This window comes from Aptenodytes patagonicus, chromosome 1, assembly GCF_965638725.1.
Source record: "Aptenodytes patagonicus chromosome 1, bAptPat1.pri.cur, whole genome shotgun sequence".
NCBI classification, from domain to species: Eukaryota; Metazoa; Chordata; class Aves; order Sphenisciformes; family Spheniscidae; genus Aptenodytes; species Aptenodytes patagonicus.
In genome coordinates, this window is record NC_134949.1 from 164990229 (window position 1) to 165005806 (window position 15578).

Consider the following 15578-nt stretch of genomic DNA (forward strand, 5'->3'; position numbering starts at 1 on the left):
ACGCATATTCAAAAGGATACCTGAACTAAAGCCCATTTCAAGCAACAGTAGCTCCTGAAGAGAACCAAATTAGAATTTTGTCTGTAGAGAGTCTAGAGTGTGAATCTAGACCCTGTTTCCGACAGAAAGCTAGTTAAAGTTAAAATCTGGTTTTAGAAAACATGCTATATTTATTAACAACTTTTAAAAAAAAACAATGCATAACCCTTACCTGGTGGAAGTTATAGGTCAAAATCATCTCATACAGTTGACGATTATTTGGTAAAATATCTCTGGAGCCCAAAGGTTTTATTTTTGCACTCACTGGTCTGCAGTTAAACAACAAACAACAACAGAAGGTACTCTTGAACATGTATCCTTTATCAAAATTTGTCTTGCTTAAATGGAAGCATATTCTGAAGTACAGTTAAATTCAGCACATGCAATAACATCTCTTAAAATATTGTAACTATCCAGGCAGCATAAATTCCCCAGTTAAAATGAATGGCAGTTCAAAAACAAGGTTTAGTGACATTACAGACACTGCCAAAGAAAGAAGCCAACAGAACTTAGCAAGCACGTCTAAATGCTCAAAATTAAAGGCCATTTAAAAAAAAAAAAAAAAAAGGAAAACCAAGAGACTTCAGGATTAGGAAGTAAATCAGGTTACTTTACATCTCTAGTATCCACGCTGCAATCAGCACTTTTATTCATAGATTGAAAGATTAATGGCACAGTAATTAGAGGACAGAATAAACAGTTGATAATCGTTTGTTATAGAAGGTTATACCAGAAGAGAATCTGTAAGAGGCCTTACAGAAATCAGAGTAGTAACAGAAGAATGTTAACATGGACTACATAGGTAGTGTATGTTAACTCAGATACAGTTAGGACAAACTATTGTTCAGAGCAGCACAAACACTTTAGACCTTAAGCATCAAAGAATATAGGCTAAATAATAATAATATAGGAAAATCAGGGCTTTGGAAATAAAGAATAGCAGAATGAGGGTGGCCTGGCATCATTTAAGTTTACATTTAATTCATTCTGACAACCTTTTATTACATGATCAAGATTTTCCTGTAAGATTCTGTCAGCTCTTTCATTGCCAAGAGCACAGACTAATCACCCAGTAAAATACCTGTGCCGGGTCAGACCACAGGTCCATTTAACCCAGGTTTCCTAGTCTGGCAGACACCAGATAGACTGCTGACAGAAGACTTAAGAACTGAGTAATACCACACATGATATGTCTCCCTAATACTCACCCTGCCTCCAAGCATTTGAAACTCAAGAGACAGAATGTGAAACTATTAAGTGCTTTTTTCCCCTCTGTGTTATGACTCATTACTTCATTCAAGAGACACTATTCATGCCTTAATTTAAATACATAAATATTTCTCATTAGTCTACTTAACTGCAGTTCATTTACTGTCAGATTAGTGCCTCAAATATTACAAGGAGATAAGAGCATCTCCATTTTACAAACCAAGAATGAGGCAAAGATATATTAGGGGACTGTTTTAGTTCCTCACTTAAGACATATCAAATTGGATATTTCTGAATCTAACATTAGGTGGCATGTTCATTAAACAATAAACTCCTAGCAACCTCAATTCCAGTTACAGGTATCCAAAAGCCCCCGACAGAGCCCAAGGTCTCCACTGAGAGGTCCAAATAATGGAAAACTTTGGATTACTGACCACTGTGAAATTGTCTGGCCCAAGTCTTAAAAGTACTGCTTAAACTGTATGGCATTTCTTTTTCCTCCTGAAATGATCGACTTTAGTAATTGCTGCACTGGTTAGGAATTTTCCAACAAAGCTTTTCCTCCAAATCAGCATGTGTCAAACTGACAACAGGATAAACACAACCTTCCACACAAAATTCTGCACCAGATCCTACAAAAACACTTCCAATCAAGCAAGAGAGAGAAGACAGCCTTCCCAGATCAAAACTGGGCAGGGTCTGAAGCAGCTGCTTAAAAAAAACCCGCAAAACAACAAAACAGTAGCACCAAATAACTCTACAATTTGTTTCTTTAGATATTAAAGTGCCTTTTACCTCCAAGTGTCTCCTTTGGAAGCAATGGAATATTTCTGTAAATGTTTTTTTTAAAAAACTAGCTTAAGGAAAATAATTTGTATGGAAAAAGTCACTATAATTCTCAAATTTTGTTGAAGTTAAAAGGAACCAAAAAAGAGAATGCTGAGAAATTTTATTAATTGATGCTTCCAAACCTACTTAAAATTTGACAAGAATATTGTTGTTATCCTAAATTTCACAGTTAACTTGTTACTGTTTTAACTATATACGAATAGTTTTTCCACTTTCCCAATACATTTCCCCAGAAACTCTACCTGAGCGTTTGAACCCAGCTTTTCAGATTTATGCATGGAGCAATATCTTCATACTTCAACAGGGACTGAACATCAAATCGTACGATGCCTTCTGAAGCATGCTGAAGAAAGAGTATATAACAATTATGCTTCTGTGCACTTATAACGTCAGGTGTGGACCATCTGATATGTCCCTCAAAAATACAATGCAAGCTGTATTTATCTATACTATAAGAAGTAATACTGCGTGAGTTTGAAAGTGTCACAAGCTTATCTCTATTTTACAACAGCAGATATACTGGGACTTGCAAGACTTTAGCAATTGGAACTAAAGTCTTATTTACACTTTTTTTTCCCCCTTAATTTAAGCACTTTGTACAGAACTATACAAGTCACACTTCGTGCAGGGCTGGGTTTTATTTGTGCATTTGTGATGATTTTCTTTGAATGTGTATTCAATAAATACAAGCGTTATTCATCTAGAATCTTAAAACAAGAATTTTATGGTGCTTCTGCTTAGAATTATTATTACAGAATAGTTTAACTCTGCAAAAAAGAAACGATACTACATACACAGGCTAGTGATAGGCAAAATTATTTGAAAACTTTTTTTCTAGCAGTATCCCATGACAAAGCCACCAGTATATCAGCACTACTAAAATTTATTTTATGAAAGTTACAGGTGCTCCAGAAGGAAGGGCAAAACTGTTTGTATTCTCTCATTTTTAACTCTCCATTATTCAGTTGATGTAACCCTGCTGGGGTGGGGGGAGCTGCTGTGCACACCACCACCGCCAGCTCTTTCTTTTCTTGCCCTACTGGTTCAAGACCTGGTACCGTAGCACAATGCACCCACTCTTTTTTCCCCAGTTTATTCAGCTCTTAGAGCCTGAATACACCCAAATTCACCTGTGGGACAGCTATAATTTGCTCTGGCCCTTAGTTGAAAAAAAGGGAGGAGCCAGGATAAATTAGTATGGTGCTGCTTCATGTAGGTATTGCCATCTCAGCTCTCAGAGAGCCCGCTTCTGAGGGAGGCAAAGTCAAGCCAAGCCGGGTTGCACAGGACAGCAAAGAACATAGGAGCAAGACAAAGTACTGTAAATATTATGATACTAATGCTTTTAGCAACTTTTCCAACCTTTTAGTATCACAGAGCCTTAGGAATTATGACACTGCCCATCCACCGTGCCTTCAACTGCCCTAAACAATGAACCTCAAGCCAATCGGCACATCTCAATAAAACACTGAACAGAAAATAAATTTTAATGACATTTTATTCTGAAAACAGTATGCAGAGTATTGTCTTTTAGCAATGGTAGTCTAGATATTCAAGTTCAAGAACTGTGGTCCCAGCAAAGTTTATTCACACGAACACTTGCTAGTGTAAGTATAGTTACAATTTCAGTCTTTTAGTATGTCCTTTCTGTTGGTGCTGGGTTTGGGGTTTTTGTTTTGTTTTTTTTCCCTTTCTATTTTTTTCCCCTACTGATTTATAATGAAAAGGCATAGAAAAAATCCTAAATAATGGTAATGGCCATTTCTGTGGGAGTGAACTCTATTTACCTATTTTTAAGAGAAAACATGAACATCTTGTATAAAGATACTTTTAGTCTTTCTAAATACAGGCAGGAATGAAGACAAGCTTTTTTTATTCTGAGATACCACAGGACTTCAGAATAATTAAAAAAAAACACTCTAGAAAACTTACCATGTTTAGCTGAGGAGTAGCACAAAGTACACCATGGAAAGAAATTGTGTAATTAATGCTAACATCGCTAAGGCTTGCCCACCATCGAGCAACACAGAATTCAATGGTTTTTCCAGCCTGGATAACAAAAGCACAAAGTTGGACTCAAGCTCCCATCTTCCCCTTCTATTGACCCCAGCCTCCCTCATCCCAAGCCAAAAAATTTGGAGTATAGCTCAAAAAAGACCCTGTTATGTCCCGTTTACTCCAATTGTGTAGGTTTGTACTTGGTACAAGTATACTATACAAGACAGCTCCAACATAATAGGATGACTGATGACCGCATCAAAACAAAAAGTGCCAGGGTATACCCTACAAAGAAAGGTACAGCTTTTAAATGTTACGTCTTCCTTTCCTATCCTTCAAACTAGGCAGACAGGTTAGTTCATAGATGAGTTTAATATGTGTGCCCTAGAAAATGTGTATCAGAAAGAGATCCTACTCTCTGCCTAAATAAGATGACATGAAGCTTGGGAGGTTTGGGGTTTTTTTTTGTTGTAGTTTGGTTGGGGTTTTACTGTTGTTTGTTTTTAATTAACATGATAAAATTCACAACATGTCAGTGGGACAAACTTAGCTTAGGGTCCCCCACCTGACACTTTCACAGAGGGTAAGGGACTGAATAGCACAGAAATCATAACCACTCTTACGCTTTAGAGCTATACAACTAAATTAAGCAAGGCAGGAGACAAACTTGAGAAGTGGACTCTGTGATCCAGACCCCTGAACTGTTAGCTCACTCCCTGGTTCTGTTTTGGACTCTTGAGCTAGCATTATTCAAGCTAAGCCTGCTGTATCTAAGCAGTATGAATGTAAGCCAGTCAGTTATCACCTGGCTTCAATATCAAGGAGATGTCCCAGACTACCACATTAAGCACTAAAGGCAAAATATGCTGAACTCAATCTATCCAACAAGTCATAGCCACTATTTGAAAGGGAAACAAACTGGTTTGTATAAACAAGTACCAACAAATTGAAGAGATTAACACATATTATAAGGGCATGACCAAATAATTAAGAAACACTAGCAAGCTATTAGAGATCTTTTCAAAACTGAAAACCAGATACATTCACTACTGTAACAAATGTATAATTTCTTGGGTTTTGTTTTTTCTTTGGCAAAAAAGTCCAGAATGAGTTATGTTATACTGCACTGACATATGAGTTTCTCTCTCTTCCCCCACACCATCCTAAGGTAACTTACTAAGACAGGAAATGCTTCAGTCACTGATCCTTTTTCTGGTAAGGATGAAAATTTGTAGAACTCATGACTTCTATATGCTTTTTGTTTCACTAGCTGAACAGCATGAAGCACAAACTTGGCAGTCACATCAGCTGAACATGAACATACTGTCACTTCTAGATTAAAGAAAAAAATTAAGTTTAGTTTCAAGAGGCAAGAATTTGAGAAGGAAAGCAGAGATTCACCAGGAAAACACTGGTTTCAACAAGTAATTTGTAATTTAAGAAGTTATGCAGTACCCCAAGTGGCTCCATATGTGAATAATGCTTATATATTAGTTATTTACAAAGACCCTTTCAGATGAAGGACAACTAGCTAAATTCAGAGATCAGTTAAGAGAAACATGACTCAACTAAATGGTGAAAATTAATCAGACAGTACAGATGTATAATCTGTACAGGACAGACTGCTGCTGAATTCCAAATTAAGAGTTTTATTACTAACTTCAGCCTAAATGAAAGATTCTTGAAAGGATTATTATTTAGTAATCTCACACAGGAAGACAAGAAAAAAAAAACACCCTTTTTCTCCTCCTTGCAGAATCATGAGCTACTTGCCCGTTATGAAAATCACATTTTCTTCAGTTAAGACATCTTTCGAGACTATATCCATATACCTTAAAAACTAGGCAAACCTCAGACAGCAATACTTTTCCATAAACATGCAGTATTCCTCTAGTTATGGGCAATCACTTCAGATTGTATTTGCTGGTTTCTAGAAGACTGAGAATCAGGGTTCTACTATACCAGAAACCATGAGATAATTCAAAATCACTCCTCTCAGAACTTAAAATCAAATAAATATTTTACGTATTCATGAGTCAAATCCTTCAGTTCTTATTCAGGCAGAACTCAAAATGATTTCAAAACAACTTTGTCAAGTCTGACAGATGGGATGTTTTTATTCAATTAACGTGGTCATTTCCCTTACCAGCCCACGTAGCTCCCTGTGGAACATCAATGAAGTGCCTTCGGATTTGACCAGGTTTAAAATGAACATCTGTATATGTCAGGTCATAGCTTGATGATTCATCTACTCTGTATGTCAAAAAGAAAACACAAACAGTAATCAAACAAGATGTGAAGCCTTTTCTTTCCTAAAGTATTTTTAAATGCAAAAGTATTCTCAGAAAACAGTGTACAATGAAGATATTTAGTCCTCAGCACCAGTTATTTTAATCCCTACTAGTACAGAATCTGACAGCACAATGTATCGAAAAGATTTAAAACATCAGTTCCACCACATTATGTAGACACCCTCCCTGAAGTTACTGTGATTAAATGTAAATATCAAAGAATCCTAGCTTTCAGTGGATCTGCTTTTCCTGGCTGACTGACTTTCCACTAAAGTAAGCTAAGTTATATAAGTAGTAATATTTCTATGAATGAGTTAGAGAAAAGTTACTTTTTTTTTTTTCCTCTTCAGGGCAGATTGTCCACTGAATAGGTTTAATAAGATACTCTGCTTCCTTATCAACACCACTGAAGCCATATGTTTAAATCAATGATGAGCACAATACTAACTCTCTAAATTCGCTGTATTAAAGTCATGATGGAAGTTTATCCCAATGTTCACCTGCCAAATAACGCCCCCTGCCTTTGTGTACTCTAGTCCACCACTTAGAAATGAAAAAACAAACTCTAGTTGACCTAAACCTATGAGTATATTGATTGATACTTTGCTCAACAAGCCAGAAGTCATCTGTATCCTGATGGACCAGGAAGCTGCTGCCCCGGTGGCTAAACCCACCAGAACACACTGCCTCCTGGCTGCCGGGACCAAAACTACAAAAAAGCCACTGCTGTGCAAGTCTGCCGCGAGAATCTTTTCAGATCTCTGCTCCCTTATCAATGTTAGTAGTAAGTTCAAGAACTCCCAGAGAAAGAAGGTGGTGAAATAAATGACAACAAGTAAAGTGGGTACAGAAAACTAAACTAAACTAAACTTAAAAAATGAAGATAAAGCCTGGTTTTACTGACCTTGTTGGTATAACAACTGTTATTGGAACTCTGAACAGGGGGCCTGCATTAGGCATTGCTATATCATATCCACACACCTAACAAAATAAAACACAGTCACTTAAAATCTTTGGTCAAAATGGAATTATAGAAGACAACATTAAACTTAAACTAGTTGCAGAGTATTTTGAATCTTTGTAGTTATCACTGAGAAAGAAAGATCTTCATTTGACCACTGTCACTCTAGAAACAGTAAAACAGCAATATTCACCAAGAAAAAAAATAAATTAGCTTTCACACTTATACTCATTTCAGTCTTTCCCCAGAAGTTTTCAAGCTTTCAACCCACATTTGACAGTCCCTGTATCAAAAGCTCAACCTAGTTTCAACTCAGAATTTGTCCCAAACAGCCTTATTATTTTATTTCAGCTATTCTTGTTGTATTAAAAATATTTTAATCCTTGTTCTCCAGGATTATGTTTGAGAAAATACAATTCGATTTACCATGCCATTCATGGCCAAGCTTTAAATACTATCTCTAAAAATTTGTTCCATCATAACTTTGCTAAAATGTTCTCAGCAGTAGCACAGAAGACTTGCAACTCTAAGCATCTTAAGCAAGTCACTTCTAAACAGCAAGTTGATATCACCTTCATTATGATAAACTACAATGCAATGGAAACATTTCAATGTTAATATAAATTTTGGGATGAGGATGGAGAGGGATGAAAAATATTTTTTTTAGCAGGTTTCTTTTGCCAGAGTGAAAGAGGATGGTTGGGAGAGAAAATGAGAAATGTAATGGCTTTTGTATTAAATTTGTCCAAATTTGAACGTAGCCTCTAAAAGTCAGCAAAATGCTTCTGCTGTACAGAGCCATTACCACACATTCTTCTCATTCACATTCCAAAATGGGATGGGGTAGAGGTGAGGAAACAAGAAAATAGGTTGCATCACTGTACCCAAGCAACTCCTCAAGGAAAAGCAAAATCTTGGGTGCATATAAGACTGCATGGCAACACCGCAAAAGCTAGGCCAGTCCTTAAGCCACCACAGAAAGGGAGAAATATTTAAGACCTCATAAAAACACAAATCTCCATCCTCAGTAATAATACAGGACTGAGCCAGGTAGTCAAAGGTGAAAATATACCCAGAGAAAGAACCTTAATGAATGGTTATTTATTTGGTTTATATTTTCTATATGCTTTTATTTTTTTTAAACACAGATACTCAAAGTCCCATTGGCATGTGCTATACAATGCTGTATAGCGTAACTATTGCTGAACCCTGGATTCAGCCTGTCTAGTGAAATGGACTGTGGCAGTATTTTCTGGTCTGTACAGCGCACAGCTTTTATCTCCTTAAAAATTACTTCTATAAAAAGCTGATAGAGACCACATGAAAAGGAAAGGGCACACAATCTTGCTTAGAACACTAATACTTCAATACCTCTGTATAATGTAGTCCTTCTCTCAGGCCACGTGGATCCACACGAATATTTATGTGTCGACACTGGTTCATAAGCTCTAAATGACTAGGACACTGGACCCACGGTGCATTTGAAGTTAAAGCTAAATGAAGCTGGAGAGATATTCTTTCAGTGTTTTCTGTCAAGAAACAAATTTTTAAACCAGTTCAATAAGACAAATATGTGATCATATTCTACTATAACACAGTATTTACCATTAAAACGTACACATCAATAAAATGTAATAGGAACCAATTCCTTAGGGCCCCTGGATGTCAGATCCTCCACAAAGGACAGTGTTCTATGTTATTTCTTTTAACTTGAGAAAAATAGATTAGCAGCAGTGTACGGTAAAATAAAGGTTGTACCCGACTTTGAAATTTCCCCCCACTGAAACAGTCAAACCTGACAAAGTCAAAGGTACGCTAGTAAGCAACGCTTCAGTTACCCACAACAGCAGCAGTTACCCACAACAGACCGGAAGCAGGCATAAACTTTCTTGTAGAGATACAAAGTCTTGCCTAATGCAGAGAAATACAATAAAAAGCAATTGCACTGATTCTGAAGGTTATGCTAATTACCAAATTACATTATAGAGCAACCTAAGCAAGAGGTAAAGTCTATTAAAAAATTACTATGATAATCTAATCTGACTTTGCAAACAGTCAATTTAGCTCATTCCGCAAATTAGCTTCCATGTCAAAAAAGCTACGGGTTAAAGCACAGCTTCCAGAAAAACATCCAACCCTAATTAAAATGTTTTAGTGATTAAGAACCAGCTTTCTCCTGCTCTAAAGATTAATGACACTTTGAAAAAAAATTTCCACGTTTCCTAGTCCTAATTAACCGTAGCTTAATTTTCAGACATTTCATTACATCTTTGTTAAGTAAAGAGCACTATTATCAGTTGTAATTCCCTCATAGGCACATGAGAAGCAATAAAAGCTCAAAGAGAACTTCAAAGACAGACTGAGCAGACCAGCCTCCCTTAATCTCTTACTACAGTTTCTCAAACTCAGTCTTGTTGAAGACACCAGACAGCACAGAAATAACAACTGGACAGGTACTAGGGAAACATCATCATGCTACAAGCCAGTCAACCATTATAAATGTCTAACTGTTTTCAGATTGTTTGCTTCCTGCAGAAGAGTCTATCGTACAATTATTTTATTTCTCTGTGTCACATGGTAAATTTAAAAAGCACCAATTGCAATGTAACCTGTCAAACAACTAAGTTACTCTGAGTCAGTAACCTGTCCTGATTCATATGCTTTCTTTCCCTAAAGAAACTCACCCCTTTGTCACATACCAACCTTCGCGGGGAACACTGGTTTTAGGAAAGGAATTAATCTCAGTAACAATCTCTTACATGCATCATTTTTTGAATACAAGTTAATTCAGTCCCTCAGTGAGTTCCAATTTGTATTTAATAAAGTAAAGCAGGGCAAAATGGTTTATGGAGAAAAAATGTCAAACCTTATTTTGATTTGCACAAGTTACTTTTACCCTGTTAGTAAGTAACTCAAACCTGTATCAATTCCTGTATTGCCTTCAGATATATTTATGTTTATCCATTATTAGATACTGAATGTAAGTCTAGTTTGTTAAACTAGCATTTTTCTCAGGTTGTGGAAACTTAAAGTCCAAATATAGAATTTATAGTCTTTAAATAATTGAGAAACTAATTTCTGGCTAAGTTCTTTCATCTTTAGAACAGTAATCATTCTTTGTCAAGAGTTATCTACAACAAAAACCCTGAAGTTCTACAATTTCATGAAACATTAGGGATATTTGATTATTTTTCCGTATTATTCCCTGGCTCCACAACTTTGCTTTAAATTTCTTCAGAACAAAGAGAGATCCCTTTTTTCAGTGAGAGGAAGCATGAAGCAACAGACTTCCCCAAAACATGGAAGTGCTGCAGTTTTAAGTCTGAGGTTAGAATGGAAAAGTTGTTTAGCTGCATGCCTTCATTTACCATAAAATTTAGAGTTGCACTTGCTCCTTTTACAGTACAGATTCCTATCATTCCTTATCATCACAGGTTTTTGTTTAAAGATTACACTTTATCCCCCCCCCCCCCCCAAAAGCTCTTTCCTACCTGTATTCTCAGGAAACACAGGTTCTATGCCAACCCCATGATCAGAAGGTGCAGCTATCTGGGCAGGATCTCTGAGGTAGATTCCACGGTTGCTGCCAACAGTAACCGTAAAGCCTATGTTACTTGTGAATGATGAATTCTGAATGAGGTAGTCATAGGCTTTATCAACCTGTTAGAAAGAACACATTCTAAATTAACAACTTTCAACTTAATAGTAATTTATGTGTATTATCTTTAGTATGAAGTGCTCAGCAAGCACAGCAACAAAGAGTGAAGTAACTCACATGCTACCTGAGCCACACTGATTGCACCTTACACGATACTCAGTATAGAAAATGAGGCAACATTTTCAGTCTGCAACAGCCACACAGAGCACAAAGTCAAGAACATTAAAAAAAAGACAGACAAATCTCCTTTGCTATAAACCCATCAAAAGATGCATAACCAAAGTTTTCAGAGATGACTTCAAAGACAAAGAAGACTTCAAAGCCCAGACCTACTATACTAATTTAGGTGCCTTTCTCATATGTGGAGCAACACTAGTTAAACATTTAAACCTTTTATACAATCCAAGAAGTTGAGCAGTTCAGAAGAGACAAGCAATATGGGATGCCCATATAAGTTTTATATATTGATACGAAATAAGAGAATCAGGTCATGAAATCCAGCCCTGGATTTAAGTAAATGAGCTGTCACAGTAAACTCAGATGACAAGCTCACCTTTCTGTTTTAAAGAGACACCCTTCTATCTCGCTTTCTATTCTACTGACTCCAAAAAATGTTACATTCTCTTCTACTTCACAGTGAGCTACCTTCACCAGCTGAGATTAGGGCACTCTCCTTTGAGACAAGTGGACATCCAACAGCCTCGGTCTCCCAGATCAGAGTTTTAACACATGCTTTTAATCACAGACTACTAAATCATAAGTTATGACTGGTACATTTCATTTTTCTGTGGCAATGTTTTTTATTTGATATGGCTACCACCATTGTTGCTTTCTGTATCAAACTCAGTGTTACAGATGTGCTTAGTGGACATTACCTACTAGGTTCTAGCACCCCCAGAACGTGAGTTTAGGGCTAAGCATTTAATATCTAGCATGTTTAAGCATGAGAGCAAAATCTCAGTACCTCTATTTGGCTAGGATGGGAGTGACTGTAGGCAAGAAACAGCAGCAGCTCTTTAAGAACCTAAGTTCATGCACTGGGAGACTGTCATTCACTATGCCTTCATCATAAAAAGGATCACATCACATTTCCAAGCTACTTAGAAGTCCACAGGACACAATGAACACTCAGACTTTTCAGTGCAGGCCCAGAGCAGTCATTGCACAACTGCAGCTGTACTGCTTTGTGAACCAGCGTGGGTATCTGTATTTTCACTGCCCAGAACTTACAGTTCCAGCTTTTGTCTGCATCAAACAAGTTCAGCTCTCTCTGACAATAGCATAAAAACATTTTTGGACATTAGGACAGAATTTAGGCACCCAAATCCACATGTGGGTGATAAAAACCCACATCCCACTTATGTCCACATACCTTTTTGATCAGTCTAAGAATGTGTCTGGTTAACACATCTATTCTACAGTAACTGCATGCTGAAACTAAAAGAACCATCTCATTCCTCCTCCCCTCCCACTACTTTCCCTTATTTTCCCCTCAATCAGATCTGAGAATCAAGTAGCATGGGAGCAAACTGAGTTTGCTCTAGAAAGTTGCTCTTTTTTTGTGGGTTAGTTTTCCACTGGCAGTTATTTATATTATGTTGGGTTTTTTGCTAGCAAGTACCTGAATAATACCATGTCCTTGTGCAAATACTTCTATGTTTTCAGCTTTCACCGCAGTATTTTCTAAAGCTCTTCTGACAGAATGAACAGTGTAATGAATATCATTAGCTTTGAGGCCTGAAATTAAAAATAAAGGGTATTATTGGCTACAACAAAAAATTCGAAAGTTACAGCATTTTTTTTTTTTAGAGGAAAAAGTATCTAATTTCTTTTAGGCTATGCATCTATACTTAACATTGTAGCACATTACCTGACAATACTAATGCAATGCCTCCACATGCATTGGGAGAAGACATGGATGTGCCATTCATGAGTTGTGTTCCTCGCAGAGTCCAGTTTGGAACAGAAGCAATAGCACCTCCTGGGGCACTGATACTTACTCCAAGGGCTCCATCAGTGCTAGTGTTAAAACAGAATGGTTTAAAAACAAACATTTTTTTCTGCACACTTTATCTTGAAGTTATCCATGCACTTAAAAAAATAATTTTATCTTTAGGGAACATTCACAAGTATAACTTCACTAAATCCATTAACCTCAAGAAAAAGCATGCCACTAAGTAGCAATTTAAAATGTCACATCCATCATCAGCTATGCCTGTTTTACAGTGGAAGTTCTCTGAACTTCCACTCCTTCAATACTCTTCACCAGGCTTCAGTTTAGTAAGCAGAATATCTTCTGGGATTTGAATTAAATGATGCATGCAAACAAACCTATTAAACACTTCAATACATAAATTAGTATTCTACATAGCCTATTTAACAGTCATTATTTTTAAAGAAAAATAGTAAAAGGGAGAGGAAAACTAGAAAAGATCCAAAATCCAGATCTCTAATTTTGCATGTTGCCACTTCACTACCAGGTCAAATTCCAAATTACAATACAGAACCTGAGACAAGGAGAGCAAGGGGAGAAGACAAAAAAAGGAATGTCAAGAGGTGGATCAGGATCAGCTGGGCCTAAGCCACCATTCTTTCTTGCCCAAGCATATTTAAGAACAGAGTGAGTACCTATGGCACAGTTAAAGCAGCATCTAGTTTTCAACTGTATGAGCCAGATATACTCTGTCTTCCTTGCTCTGGGTAGACAAAAATTGCACCACTTGAATAAGGACAGCACTGTACCCGAGGTATTAAGTTCTGTGGAGAGGCAGGGTGTTTTAGGGTATTTATATCCCACACTAACAGCTTCATATGTCTAAAATGTGTGTCAAATCAAAGTACTCTCAGTATGATACTGCAATGTAACATTTGGACATATTTTATGACAGCCCTATGTAAATAACAGGTTCTGTTTCATGACACTTCTGGCCAAGCAGTGCACAGCGTATCTGCCTGAAAGCCTCTACTGCCTACTCAGACAGACTGATCCCCTGTCCCACGCCTGCTCTAGCAAAGCTTTAGGAACTCTCCAGTCACCTGTGTGTTGCACCCTACACAAGAGGAATCCTCCTTTGGCCAGACTTGGGCCTTTCAGCTGACATATGCTCATTCTGACTATTTTAGAATGCAAAATGACAAAGCACACAAAATGTAGTTTATATACATATGTGTGCACGTGTGTATGTATATCAATATTAATTACAAATCTTTCTCCCTTTCTCAGCTGAAGGCAGAGACCACATTTCTCTTTTCCCTACATGAAACATGACAATTCTACATAATAAGGTTCTTGGAACAATATACTTGCCTGTAAATATAAAAACACCGTGACAGTTAACTTTAAAGACCAATGCTAATAGGGAAGCATTTGCTATGTAACCAGCAAATAAACCAAGAACCAACCTCAAGCTACATTTTTTATTTTTTCCTTCACCCAATGTTATTGTAGGCTAAACTATAAAAGACAGTATACAGTTACTCCACAACTCGCAAGAACAATTCCAAAGTCTAAACACAGGCAAGAACTCGGGAAGAGATGCTATTCTTTTTTTCTTCTTTTGGCTACCACATTACTATCAAATGCTTCTGAGACATGAAATAAAAACTGAAGTTTTCATTGCCTCTAAATTTTCTTTTATAGATCTTTGAGAAAATTTTCTATAACGTGAGGTAGAAAAGCATTTTTTTCTGCCTACTCACACCTCTACTGGACTCAAGCAAAACCCTTGAGTAAGTCATGCCATCACAGCAGAGTCACTGAAGCCAGAAGTAACACCACTGCAGTAATAGTATTTCTTTTAATCTTCAACACTAACAGAACAGTTAACTTCATCACACTAACTTAATGAAATAAATGCTATGGAAAAAGTCCTCTGAGAAAATAAATTTCAGAAAAAGAACAAATTTCCAAACAACTTTTCAACAACTTTTATCATCTCTGAATAGGTTCGCACTCATCAAATACACTTTCCTGAAACATACAGGTTGTGCTGAGGCTGTTCAGTGGTCTTCCCCCTGCCCCAGGAGTCCTAGAACCCGACATACAAAGGCCTTCCAAGAACAGCAGGCTACCTATGCACTTCCCATGGGAAATAAATACTTTTATTCTGCTATTAATGACCAATTTTTAGATTTTGAATTACATAATATGAACCCCAAAGTAATGAATTTGTTCTTTTAGTATAACCTACCTAGGCCCTCTGGATGACCAAGTATATTGATTTGCTGGCAGTTTTTCTCTTAAAGAATATTCAGCAACCATCATGTCAGGTGATACATAGGCACCAACACCTGTAAAAAAACATTCAAGCATTTTAGATGTCCAATGAATTTTTATTAAAAGCAAAAATAAAATATTTCTATGTTTTAAATTCATTATGAGAATTTTTGCTTGACATTTAAAAATGGAAACACATATTTTCCATCTCATTAAATCCAGATATTTTTACAAAGCAAGTGTAAAGCAGCATGCTATGCAGTAACAATGCTGATGGTCACACTGTATATAGTATTAAAAAATTAAGTAAACTTCAAAGTTTCATTTTTATTCAACTGGAATAGAATGTATTCACCT

At 36.8% G+C, this 15578-nt stretch overlaps 1 protein-coding gene across 2 annotated transcripts in view; it reads right to left on the bottom strand.

Annotated features, from left to right (window-relative positions):
* The window catches only part of TPP2 (tripeptidyl peptidase 2), a 56484-nt gene that overhangs the window by 25082 nt on the left and 15824 nt on the right, over positions 1-15578 (bottom strand). For both annotated transcript variants that reach the window (XM_076361429.1, XM_076361424.1), the window contains exons 10-20: positions 15196-15295; positions 12876-13024; positions 12627-12742; positions 10839-11007; positions 8719-8876; positions 7291-7367; positions 6242-6348; positions 5273-5427; positions 4030-4146; positions 2340-2440; positions 212-308 (exon numbers count right to left, since the gene is read on the bottom strand). In XM_076361429.1, the coding sequence (XP_076217544.1) occupies positions 212-308; positions 2340-2440; positions 4030-4146; positions 5273-5427; positions 6242-6348; positions 7291-7367; positions 8719-8876; positions 10839-11007; positions 12627-12742; positions 12876-13024; positions 15196-15295 (1346 nt within the window). The remainder of the gene's footprint in view (positions 1-211; positions 309-2339; positions 2441-4029; positions 4147-5272; positions 5428-6241; positions 6349-7290; positions 7368-8718; positions 8877-10838; positions 11008-12626; positions 12743-12875; positions 13025-15195; positions 15296-15578) is intronic.